We start from the raw sequence: 12,511 nt of genomic DNA, 5'->3' as shown, positions 1-12,511 counted from the left end.
GATGTGTCTGAGTGATAGGCTGTGCAGGTATGTGATAGGATGTGTCTGAGTGATAGGCTGTGCAGGTCTGTGGTAGGATGTGTCTGAGTGATAGGCTGTGCAGGTCTATGGTAGGATGTGTCTGAGTGATTGATAGGCTGTGCAGGTCTATGGTAGGATGTGTCTGAGTGATTGATAGGCTGTGCAGGTCTATGGTATGATGTGTCTGAGGATGGCTGTGCAGGTCTGTGATGGGATGTGTCTGAGTGATAGGCTGTGCAGGTCTATGGTAGGATGTGTCTGAGTGATAGGCTGTGCAGGAAGTGATAGGATGTGTCTGAGTGATAGGCTGTGCAGGTCTATGGTAGGATGTGTCAGGTCTATGGTAGGATGTGTCTGAGTGATAGGCTGTGCAGGTCTATGGTAGGATGTGTCTGAGTGATAGGCTGTGCAGGTCTATGGTAGGATGTGTCTGAGTGATAGGCTGTGCAGGTCTATGGTAGGATGTGTCTGAGTGATAGGCTGTGCAGGTCTATGGTAGGATGTGTCTGAGTGATAGGCTGTGCAGGTCTATGGTAGGATGTGTCTGAGTGATTGATAGGCTGTGCAGGAAGTGATAGGCTGCTGGAAGAACAGTCCAGTCAGCCAAGATCTTTAGAGCCAGCCACGAACTCAAACTAGAAAGAATGACACCCAGAACTGCTTGTCTCCTGCTCATCGCACCAGCAGTGCCTTCTGTCTCCCTGAGGGTGGCCCTATGTGTTTTGTCTAAGCTGGACCTGTTTGTCTAGTGAGCAGAAACACGCTGGAAGTGGGATGTGTGGCTGTCTCTGCTTGCCCTGGGTACCAACCTGGCCACAAGGGACCAGGATTAGTGTGGGTGCGGAGGAGCCTGGTGTCAGGGGTTTGTCAGAGGTCAGTTCAGAGCAGAGACTTTCACAGAAAGCAGTCCGCTGCCTGTGCTGCCTGAGATCTTGTGCGTGGCCCTTGCATTGTGGCAGCTGTGGAATTTCTGACCCCCACCATCATGACCAGTTACCCTGCGCTCTGTGCGGCTGCTTGATGTGTGCCTTTGGGACTCCTTGACCTTGGTATTGTGGTGCCTGGACTCATCTGTGCACTCCATGCCTGCAAGAGTGAGTCTGCAGGGTGCAGGACTCAGTGCTCAACAGCTGGACAGCCATGTCGTAGGCACCAAGGGCCTTGGGTATCCAGGAAGGATTTCTCTAGAAAAAGTGTCTTCTGCTGTGTGCCTGGGAGCCAGAGTGACACTGCTGTGTTCCCTGAAGCTACCATCCTCACCTTGTTCTACCACACCTATGCTGTATCTACCACACCTTAGAGAGGAGGGAGGCCTGCAGGGGTAGGACAGCAGTAGCCAAAGGCTGCAGCAAGGTGTCCCACCCTGCGGGCCAGCATGCTGGATCCCCAGGATCCAGTGTGTTCAGTCTCCATCACTTCTGCCTAGAATCCACTCTACTACAGGCCACCAGTGGACCACCAGGCAGCGGGCTCCGGTCTATGGTGACATCACTTGCAAGTGAGTGGATGAGCTCCGTCCCCTGCCAGGGCCTCTCAAGCACATCCGGGCTGCGCTTTGTGCGTGTGTCAAGTGACACGAATAAGCACCCCAATGGGCCAGGAGCTTCCAGGATGCACATTGAGCCCCTCGCGTCTGCAGAGACTACAATTCACACAGCCCGGTACGGACGGCTCATGGCTGCAAAGGGCAGGAATCTTTATTTGGTTCACGCCAGATCTGCGGCAACCACTTGATGTTAAAAAAGGTGAATGGAAGAGTAAGCCGTACAAAAAGAATGCATTGGGTCACCTGCTGAACCTCTCCCCCTCCTTCAACCCCCAATCCAAACCAGCGTGGAGGAGGGGCAGGCGGTGGACAGGGAACAGCGTGGGTAACGGAGACAACAGAGTGGAGCGTCGCTGGAACATGCTCTAATCTGTAGTTTATTTCTGGTTAAAAATATAGCAATCCAGTGCACTGTAGTAAAGAAATCTGCTCGAAAGGTAGCAGAGGACAGCTGAACACGAGCAAAGCAAGGCAAAGTCCATAAGACAAACGGGCTGCACCCAAGAAGACTGACGGAGCCACGGGTGCCAGGCGAGCTGGCATCCCTTGTTCATTTGTTTGGATGAGGGAACAACCCTGGTAGAGAAGGCAGAGACATGAGGAACCTGTTGTTTGACTGAAACAAGTTACATTGTACATCCGGGGAGTGCTGGGTATGCAACAGTCTCCAGGACATTCAAGCCACTGGCTTCAACCACATTCCTGTCCCGGACCAGACTCTCTGGAGTAGCTCTGAGGCATCTGGAGGGAATATGCATATCTGTTAGGGGAAGTCGAGGCAGGCACAGTGCAAAGATGTGAGACCCCGTGGAGGTCAGTGAGAGGTGACGTCCTCCATGGGGCGTCACTGCCAGGGACACGGAAGCCTGAATATACATCCTGCATACTAGGTGCAAAACGTCACATGCTCAGCCCAGGCGTGCTGTCAGGCTGTCCGGGGCATGTGGGCCATAGCCCCCTTGGCATCAGGGCTCAGATGTGCCTGGCCAGGTCGGGGTCAGCCCTGGACGTCTGCAGCATGGCCTCCCTGGGTCTGGAGGGAGGATGGCTGGACAGGGCCAACAATGAGTGAGCGGAGGACAGCAAGGAACAGACTTTGCCTTAAGACTCAGTGTGGGGAGGCGGCCTCCTTAGGAGAGCCTTGGGGCAGTGCCGAGAAGAGGGATCATGGTCTGTTCTGGGAAGAAGAGCAGGGGCTTCCCTCTCCCTCCGCAGGTATGCAGCACAGACTCATGGAGACAGAGGCCAGGACTCCCTGTCCCTGTCCCTGGGCCTGGGCCCACACTCCCAGCTACTCGCCTTGCATAGCTGCACTCCTAGCTGCCCTCCCCCTCTCCCGGCTCGCCGGGCACCCTGGTCAAGGCGCCACCTTCCACTTGCCACCTTCCACACCCGGCAGGAAACATGAAAGTCCCGATCTTTTGGCCGCTGGTTTGCCAGGACCCGTTCACACCAAGCTGGAGGGGTGGCATGCCGGCCTCCTCCTACCATGCCACACAGCATCGTGTTACACAAGCAAAGAATTTTGGCTAAAATCCAAAAAAACATTACCCAGAAAAAAAGGCAAACTGTGAGTGCTACCCAATCACGTTGTTCTTCTGTGGAAGGACAGGAGTTGTGGGGCTGTCCGAGTCAGGGTTCCCCTTCTTGTTTTGCGTTTATCGTCCCTTTTGTACATCATTGCTTCCGTGGTCACAACAATCTTGTCAGATGAAAAAGTTAATAAACAAAATGGCGACTCCAATGTTGAGCAGGATCACCATGACGACCAAGATGGGAGCTGAGCCCTGGAACAGAGGGAACAGGTAAGAGTGAGGCCAGTATAGGGCCTCACTGCACACGGGTGCCTAGTGGGAGAGGGCTTTCCCTCCTGCACCACTCCCTGCTCTCAACCTGGTGGGCAGCTCTTCGTGGGTCACTCGGAGTCTCCTGTGCTCCTCTCTTCCTGCTCGAAGACCTGCCTGCTGCCATAGGCTGCTCTCTTGGGTCCAGTTCTTGTCACACATCCAGTACCTAGCTTCTCCCAACACTCACTGAAGCCCTTAGCTCTCTCAGTGCGGCTTGCTGTCACCCCCCTCACAGCCACTGACCCTAAGAGGCCCAAGACACCTGCCTGGTCAGCTGCCTGCTTGTGTACCTAGCCTTGTCGCAACTCGGGAATGGGGCGGGGCATACTTCACACACAGAGCAGAGGAGGAAACCCCACAATCCCATCACAATGGAGGCTTTGCATGTGCCCTTGACTGTGGTCCAGAGAAAGCGAGCACAGGAGAAGTCCTAAGCCAGGCCCCGTGTGTGCAGAGCACATCTGGCTCCTAACCCACAACCCTACAGTTCATCCTCTGAGTGGACTTGGTGCCAGGCTGACATCCCCAAACACACAAGGGACCTGCTCCTCGTCTGCTGTGGACATTGGCCTCTTTCTTTAGTATTTATTTTCTGTGTATATATGATTTTCCTGCATGTATGTCTGTGTGAGGATGTCAGATCCCCTGGAATTGGAGTTATTAGCTTGTGAACATCATGTGGGTGCTGGGAACTGAACCAAGGTCCTCTGGAAGAGCAGTCAGTGCTCTCAGCCGCTGAGCCATCTCTCCAGCCTTGAGACATTGGCTTTTAATAGAACAAGAAGTTTGTTCAGGGAGCTTTCCCCCTTATTTCTTGCTATCTACCTACCTGAGTGTCCTCAGACCTGACTTGCTGGGCTAAGTAAAGGGCTTCTTAATATATGCATATTTTATTTTGTGGTGCTTTTCGTCAGGTAAGCCCTTTACTACTGAACTCTACATCTATAGTCAAAGCAAAGGCTTTTTAAAAGTACCCAGGGTTGGGGATTTAGCTCAGTGGTAGAGCGCTTGCCTCCGAAAAATAGAAAAAAAAAAGAAAAAAAAAAAATATTTAAAAATACCCTGGGAGCTGGCCAAGGGAGAAAGATCCAAGTGTAGCCAGTGCTACCCGGGCCCAGGAACCCAGCAGCCCAGGCCATTCGCCTGTTACCACTTTGTCAAGGCATGGATGGAGACCCAGGCGCTCCCTGGCAGGGACAAAGGGGGTGGGGGGACTACCGGTCACTTCTGATCTCTAGCATTTTTATGGCATGGACTTTGAGATACCCATGACAGCCTTGCAAGGTAGAAGAACGAGTCTTAACAGAGTTGGCCAAGGATTGGGTCCTGCCCCTTGATGCCAGCCCTGGGGTAAAGCCCACTGCTCCCTGCCCTTCTGAGCTGCTCTCCTGTCCAGCTCCCGGCCCATAGCTATGTCAAAGGCGCAGCAGGACAACTCTGGGACCTGGTCCCCATCACAGCAGTGGTTCACTCCACCAAGCGGACTCTCCCACCAGCAGGCAGTTGCTGCCAGGTATGATGAGTCTAGAGCTGAGGAACTCATGTTCTGCCCCTCACATCAGAGAGGTGGGGCTCCTGAGGTTTGGAGAGGACACAAAAGTTCCACATGAGCCAGAGCCTGGATCTTTCCTATCCATCCACAACTTGGAAGAAGTGATGATGTCACCAGCCAGGGACCAACCATCTCTGACCAGGACACAGGGTATAGCCATTACTATATAGAGCCCTCCGGAAGGGAGCACAGATCTTGAGATGGCTGGCGGTCAACCTCCCCAAGCCAGTCATGGTCATCCCTAAACATAAACACAAGCAGGGGGCAGTGTCACCTTCAACTTACCATGAAGGCTGGACTCTACAGCTGTGCCTTGCCTAACCTCCCCTCAGGCCCATAGGACAGTGTGGCACCTACAGAAAACCTGCCTGCTTTCTCAGGAAGTTGGGACCACAGGGTGAGGCTGGAGGCCCTCTCTGATTTCCCTTCTTGAAGTGTGCATGGACTTGGGCAGTGATCAACCTAGCTTCTGTGTAAACTTCCGGCTCTCCCAGCCCTCACTTAAGGCGAGCCTGAGGTCAGTCCCATGTTTGCACGGCTACCCTGAGGAACTCTGGGTGTCTTTTGGTTGTGTGTGTGTGTGTGTGTGCCCCAGTTTTCCTCATGAGCCTCTCACCTTGTCTCACTTGGACATAGAAGATCCTCACTGGCCTGGAGCTCACCAAGTAGATTAGCCTCGCTGGCCACAGAGAATTTGCCTAATTCTATGTCCCCAGTGCTGGGGTAATAATGCTCATGGGTTGTGGTTTGTTTTGTTTTTCAGGACAGGTTTCTCTGTGTAGCCCCTGGCCATCCTGGAACTCACTCTGTAGACCAGGCTGGCCCTGATCTCAAGAGGATTCACCTGCCTGCCTCTGTCTTTTCAAGTGTTGGGATTAAAGGTGTGCACCAACTCCACCTGGTTCCAGGAATCAAACTCATGTGCTCAGGTTCAATTTGCACACAGTGCTCTCTCAAAAGATAGCCTTAGGTCTGGAGAGATGGCTCAGCGGTTAAGAGCACTGACCGCTCTTCCAGAGGTCCTGAGTTCAAATCCCAAGCAACCACATGATAGCTCACAACCATCTGTAATGAGATCTGATGCCCTCTTCTGGTGTGTCTGAAGACAGCTACAGTGTACTCACATACATTAAAAAAAAAAAGATAGCCTTATTCCACGTCCTGTACTGGAATGACTACGGTGCTCTTCCTGTATGGAGCTCTGGAGTGCTAGGTTTATGGGTGTGGCTAAACCTTTGCTTTTTCCTTTCCAGTGTTGCTGGGGACTGAACCTGGGGCCGTATGTACACTGGGCAAGTGCACTCTACCATTGAGAACAGCCCCAGCCAGAAGCCTCGTCTTAAAGCACTAAAAAAAAAAAAAAACCTACATGGTTAAGAGAGCTAAATAAAGAACTACTCCTGAGCCTCCCACCCCTGCCCACTGCTGTGCTGCTCCTGAAATAGCCACACACCGCATGCCCACAACTGCGCAGGCTCAGCAGAGTGAGCCCGTGCTACTGCTGTGGTCCCAGCAGCAACCCAGAGCGGAGGAGACATCTTAGAACTACAGCAGCAAAGACACAATCAGGGTCTTCAAGGAGAATCACAGGCCACAGGAAGCTTCTCGCCTAGGGCAAGAGACTCCTGGAACTGAAATGAAACCACACACAGCACCCAAGGCCCCTGTGGTGGACACCGATCCCTGCTGCTGCAGCGAGAACCCTGCAGAGGGTCCCTCTGGGCCTGGTACAGGTGTGTGACCCACACAAGCCACACGCCACAGAGCACTCCTGTGGGGAGCTCCTCACAACCTCCAGACACACAGCTAGATGCCCAGAAATCCAGTTCGTCACATAAAGCTCAGGCATCAGGGTGGTCTTCTGTGTCAAGGCAGGTGACTAGGGCCCTGTCAGCTGAGACCACTGGTACACAGGACACCAAGCATCTGTGTTGCCAGCACCCCTTTACCCCTTCCAGCTGCCTTCTGTCATGGAGCCAGCTGTGGGCCTAGAGGTCCCAGGCAGAAGACCGTTCAAGTGTCCCAGCCCTGACTGGCCCAGGGAAGGCTTCTGTTTCCTTCAAAAGGCCCATTCCAGGACAGAAAGTGAAGATGGGGGTGGGGTATCAGGTGGGGAGGGGGTGCCTGGCCAGGCAGAGTTGATCCTGAGGAAGGGAACTCACATGGTAGGGGGTCTGACCTACACCCTATAGGACATGATAAACCTCCAAAGGCCAGACAGCCCAGGAATGTCAATGCTATGATTCCTAGCGACATCCCATTGCCTGGGTAGCAGCAGCTTCACAGAAAGGGAGGCATTGGAGCCTGGCCACCAGAGAGGCTTGCAGGGCTCCAACCCATCATCCCATGTGTAGAGCATCAACTTCCTGGCAGCTGAACCCTTACCTGTTTTAACATCTGGCAAACATGAAAGGTACTCAGAAGAGAAGGCTGTCTGGGCAGAGGGGCCTTGCCCTGCTCCAGCCCAAATTCAGCAATGGGTCTGCAACAGTCAGCCTGGCTTCCCTTTAGACACTTTCCCAGGCACCCACACGGCTTCTAAAGGGTAAGCCCAGGAGGAGCCTTCTCAGGGGTCAATCTAAGGCAGGTGTGATCCCTATAGTACACAGTTTCTGCTTCCCACAGACACCCACACCCCAATCCCTGGCAAGGCAATCCACAGAAAGCAGAATAAACACAAGGTGGCCCTTGGTCCCACCGTCTCTGCCCAGCAAGGGGTGGGCACCACTTACCGTGCTGGACTTGAGCTCATCCCCAGTCTCCTCGTCAGACTCGAGTGCAACAGGCAGGGACTTCTGGGGTGGGGAGAAGGTCAGGTCCCAACGCAGCAGACGGGGCTCGGGCCGGTCCCCCAGCCTCAGGCTCTCTAGTTTCTGCACCGTGGGTTCTGCAGAGGAGGCCGGCCTGAGGTTCTCCTTGTTCTGGGACTTGGACCTCAGTCTCTGTAGCCCGAAGCCCCGGTCCTCAGAGCGCCGGTCTCCCCCAGCACCCCGACTGTGACGCCGTCTCTGTGGGTGCGTATCCTGTGGACAGGCATCCATCCTTAGTAAGGGCTTCATCTCCAGCTTGTAGTTACTCAGCTGTTCCTCATCGGGCTCTAGCAGCTTGGGGCCCCCAGAGCAGGGATTGCCTGCCCGGTGGTGTGAAGTCCACGAGAACGTGGTGGGGGACTCCGTCCGCCGCTCCCGGGGCTTGGGGTTCCCAGGCTGCTTGTGGCCCGAACCCCGGGTGCGGAAGTCCTCAGTGGGCTGACCGCTGCGTAGGGCACCACTGCGCACACCCCTAGAGGCCCCAGCCTTCTCCTCGCCCCAGCTGTTGCGGGCATAGTCCCCTCCTCGGCCCTCAAGGAGCATCTGGATGTCCCCGCTTCGCTCCTCATCCACCGAGACCTGCCTGGAGAAGTGGGCCATCTTGTTCCTGGAGGCAGGAGCTGGCGGAGGGGTAGCCGTGGGGCTGGCAGGAAAGCTTTGCAGGGGACTGTCATCGGGGGTCAGATCAGAAGGGGTGGTGCCCTTGCGGTACAGCTCGGGGCTCTCCTGCTGCAGGGGTGTCCCGGTGGAGAGCACCTCGATGTCATCACAGGACATCTGGTGCTTTGGCCTCTGGTACTCAAGCCCTTGGGTGGGAGACAAAAGTGCACAGTTACATGGAGCCCACTGCAGAGAGGTCTTGTGCCCAGTGTGGGTCACTCAGCAAAGATAACTGGTAGGACCTTAAAGCAAGTCACTTTCTGTCACCAGGGTCTCTTAGGTGGAAAATAGGGTCCTGGAAAGTCAGGGCATGAGCCTTCTGTGTGCCCTGTGGCCTTCTTCACAAGGGTGAGACTGCTCTGCACCTTACAGGGAGGCTGTGCCCGCCTGCTAGCACCACGGAGGTCATTCTCAGCTAAAATTAGCTTCAAAGCCCGCGCTGTCCCTGGAAGACCATTATGAAGACCAAGAAGGCACCTGGGGCAAATTAATCTCAGCGCCTTTATTCCTGCCTCGCGTCCGGGTGCATGGCTGTGCCGGCTTTAAGGATAGGGTATCAGCTTCGGTGCCCTGGGCACTGCTCTGACTCATCCTGTACCCCTCCTTCCGGCCTTTGGCATCAGGCGGTCTCAGAGGGACTGGCCACCAGGGTCTCCCCGAAGCAGCCAGCCCGAAGGAGGACAGCCTTCTGCCCCTAGCTGATAAACATTTACCTAATGTTTTCAACAGCAGGGATGGCCGAAGCTTGTGGCCCGGGATCCATGTTAAATGTCAGTTCTGCCTCAGTCTCCACAAGACTATGGAGCTACTATCCTTGGGAGTCTTCTCTTTGTAAGAGAACACAGCAACTGCTGGCCTTGAGGACCAGGAGTGGGACACTTGGCCCCCAGTCCCCTTCCAGTAAGGCCCCACTGGCCGCTAATGCATTCTAGGAAATGCCCTAACATGGGGATGCACATTGAAGAAGGGACCTGGAAGTAACACAATAAAGGAGAGAGGAGGCCATGGCAGCCCCCCAGGCAACAGGCATGGCCAGAGACCATACAGAGAGACAGCCAGGAAGGGGCTCTGCACCAGCCAAGTCCCATGGGCTGGTCCCATCCCAGTAAGGGGGCAGCTGAGGTACTGTGAGTTGAAGGTCTTCCTCGTAGACTTTTCAAGGAGGCATCTCTGAACAGAAAACAGACATTAGCTGAGGCCTGTCCAGGAGAAACACTATCCTGGGCCATCTGGGTGCTCCAAGGCACATATACATGGGGCATAAGGCCACACAAAAGGCCCAGAGGCCAGCTGTGGGCAGGGCTGGCTCCTATGGGTCTTGCCCAGGGTCATCAGAACGTCTGGTGGATAAATCTTTTGGTCACCATTCCACACACAGTGCCCCAGATAGTATTGAGTCCCCTCCAACCAAAACTCCTTGGGACAGTGTAGAAGGACCCCAGGAAGGAACCAGCAGCAGGCCGGAGCCTGGGGATCTGTGGGAATTATTATTATGTCTGTTCACTTACATATTCTACACGTGGCTCACCTGGCTTGGGGTCAGTTACATGTTTAGTCTAAATGTGAAGCAGATTGGCTGCGGCTCACTGACTTGAACCAGAGCCACCTCAGTCTGACTAAGCTAGCCCTCCACTGGGGACCAGGGCTTCCCCCTCCCCCTTTCTTTCTCTTCAAGCTGAGAGAGCTGCCGAGTGAGAGGGACTGTGCAGAGAATTGATGGCCACCTCCCTCTCTAAACTGGAAACATCTAAGAGAGGTGCTGGTGGCCAGGGGTCAGTGGGATACCAGAGTGGGTCCTGGGGGAGCCCTAGAAGGAGCAGACAACAAGACTCTGATTTGACCTTCTGACTGGGCACCACCAGCTGTGTGAGCTTGGCTCCTCAGCCCAGGCCCAGAGGCCCCGTCCTCATTTGTGTGAAAACGCAGATTGGGCACGGCACACCCAAGCCCCAAAGCCTCGTTTAACTTTCTATTCTCACCCTGTGTACAGCAGCTGGGGGCAGACATGGGGGCTGTGACTCTGTCTCCAAGATGCTCCCCAGGATGCTGGAGGGATGCAAGGTGGAACTGGGCATTTTGAGGCTGAGTGGGGACAGCACAACCCCCTCCTCAGTTGACTGTCCCAACTCCGTGCCTCCGTTTACACATCTCCCAGAGGGCAGTGACTTCCACACAGGACAGAGCACAGGCTTCTGCTCATTGGAGATTCTCCAACCTGGCAGCCACTCCCCACATGTGGCTGCCTGCACTTCACGGAGTGCATATTAGGATGAAATGAAACTCAGCACAGAGGAGGCTGAGGCAGGAGGATTGCCGTGGTCCAGCCTGGGCTATAGGATAAGATCTTGTATTAGAAACAGGGAGCAGAAGTTATCAGATGAGACTAGATTCAGCTCCTCGGTCACCCTTGCTACAGAGGGACCAAAGCCATTACTGCAGATGGCTATAGGATAACCTAGGGACCAGGAGACGAGGAGACAGTGTCTATACACTCAGAGATGGTCGCTCAGGTCCGAGCACACCCGTGCAATGTGTTTGCTGAATCAGCTTCAGTGAGGGAAGCCACTGGTAAAGGGGTGACAATCAGCCCCAGGTGGCATCAGGAGCCACCCTCCCGGGCAGAACTCACCGTTTTCCCTGTGCTGGAAGGAAGGCGAGAACTCTTTGGCAGTGATCCTGGCGATCCGTGCTTCTTCCTGGGCTTTTTGAGCCGCAGTGAGTGCTGCCTCGGCCTTGGCCCGTGAGTGGGAGGTCCTGGGGGAGACATGCGGTAATGGGAGAGCATTGAGTGAAGGCCCTGAAGGGACCCTTTGTTGTGAGTATCTGGGAGCCTACCCTGGATCCTGTTTGTTCCAATAGTCACTCAACAAACATTCCCGGCATCAACCAGCCAGCTTTAGTGTAGCAACCCTGTGGAGAAAGTGTGAATTTCTTTTTTTGCTTTTTACTTTCTGTAAATGGGTACTTTGCCTGCCTGTGTGTCAACAGAGGCCAGGGGAAGGCGTTGGATCGCCTAGGACTGGAGTTGCAGGCACTCGTGGGCCATCGTGTGGGTGCTGGGAACAGAAGCCTGCTACTCTATGAAGGGCAGCAGGTACTCAAGCCACGGAGACACGGCTACAGCCCCTGTTGCTTTTTAAGGTTGTGTTTTCCCTTGTGTGTCTGTGTGAGTATACACTGCTGACCCTGCACCTGGAGCTGGAGGTGGCTGTGAGCATAGGTGCTGGGAACAGAACTTGGGTCCCCTGGAAGGCCAATGCCCGCTGTTAAGCGACCCCAGGACATGTGTTTTTAATCAATACACACACACACACACACACACACACACACACACACACACACACACACACACACACTGTGGCAACCTTGAAGCTGGGCAATTCCATCCTTGGCTGGAAGCGGTGACGGTCACCAGTTGGCCCATGCAATGTGAGCTGTCCCACAAGCTCCAAGAAACTATGGGATGGATGGGCCAGACATATATGCCTCTGGCCCTGCTTGTGCTGGGTCTCGCTGAGTGCCCCAGGGCTACCCTATCCTTGTAAAAGCAGAGGTTAAAGTTCCAGGACTGAATGGAGTGATCCTCATCTGTTCCCCCCTCCCCTCCTCCCCTCCCCTCCTCCCCTCCTCCTCCCCCCTCCTCCTTCTCCCTCGAATGCTGGCTGCAGGGCTGGACCACGATACACATGAATACCACGTCCCCTACACTGCAAACAGTAGTCGCAAGGCCCTGAGATAAAGGTGGTAGTCTCCGTACAGCTCTCCTGCCCGTGGTCAGGAAATTCAGAGCAAGCGAGGGAGAGAGGGGCTTTCAACTCAGGGATGTCTTTCTCCCAGTTCTGAGGCTGGATCAGAGTTAGGGTGCCGTCTAGGGAAGACCCACTTCCTGGTTACAGATGGCATCCTCAGACTGTTCTGAAGGAAGAGAAGGCATCTCTCGTGCTTTGGCCTCAAGGGCACTAACGCCATTCTTGAAGGCTCCACCTCGGTAGTTCTGTCGTCTCCTGGGGATGGGCTCCCACCACGGACGCATGGAGGAGCAAGCTCTCAGGGCACAGTTGTTACCCAGCAGCCT

The 12,511-nt window shown here is 54.7% G+C and overlaps 1 protein-coding gene across 1 annotated transcript in view; it reads right to left on the bottom strand.

Moving 5' to 3' along the window:
* Nucleotides 1–1,917: 1,917 nt before the first annotated feature.
* Nucleotides 1,918–12,511, bottom strand: part of Jph3 (junctophilin 3) — a 61,531-nt gene continuing 50,937 nt past the window's right edge. The window contains exons 3-5 of the mRNA XM_032887585.1: nt 11,066–11,190; nt 7,699–8,582; nt 1,918–3,354 (exon numbers count right to left, since the gene is read on the bottom strand). Of these exons, the coding sequence (XP_032743476.1) occupies nt 3,274–3,354; nt 7,699–8,582; nt 11,066–11,190 (1,090 nt within the window). The 3' untranslated portion in view covers nt 1,918–3,273. The remainder of the gene's footprint in view (nt 3,355–7,698; nt 8,583–11,065; nt 11,191–12,511) is intronic.

The sequence above is a fragment of the Rattus rattus genome, chromosome 17 (assembly GCF_011064425.1).
Source record: "Rattus rattus isolate New Zealand chromosome 17, Rrattus_CSIRO_v1, whole genome shotgun sequence".
Taxonomy (NCBI): Eukaryota; Metazoa; Chordata; class Mammalia; order Rodentia; family Muridae; genus Rattus; species Rattus rattus.
The sequence above is the reverse complement of the archived record's forward strand: the minus strand, read 5'-3'. Positions and strand labels throughout refer to the sequence as shown.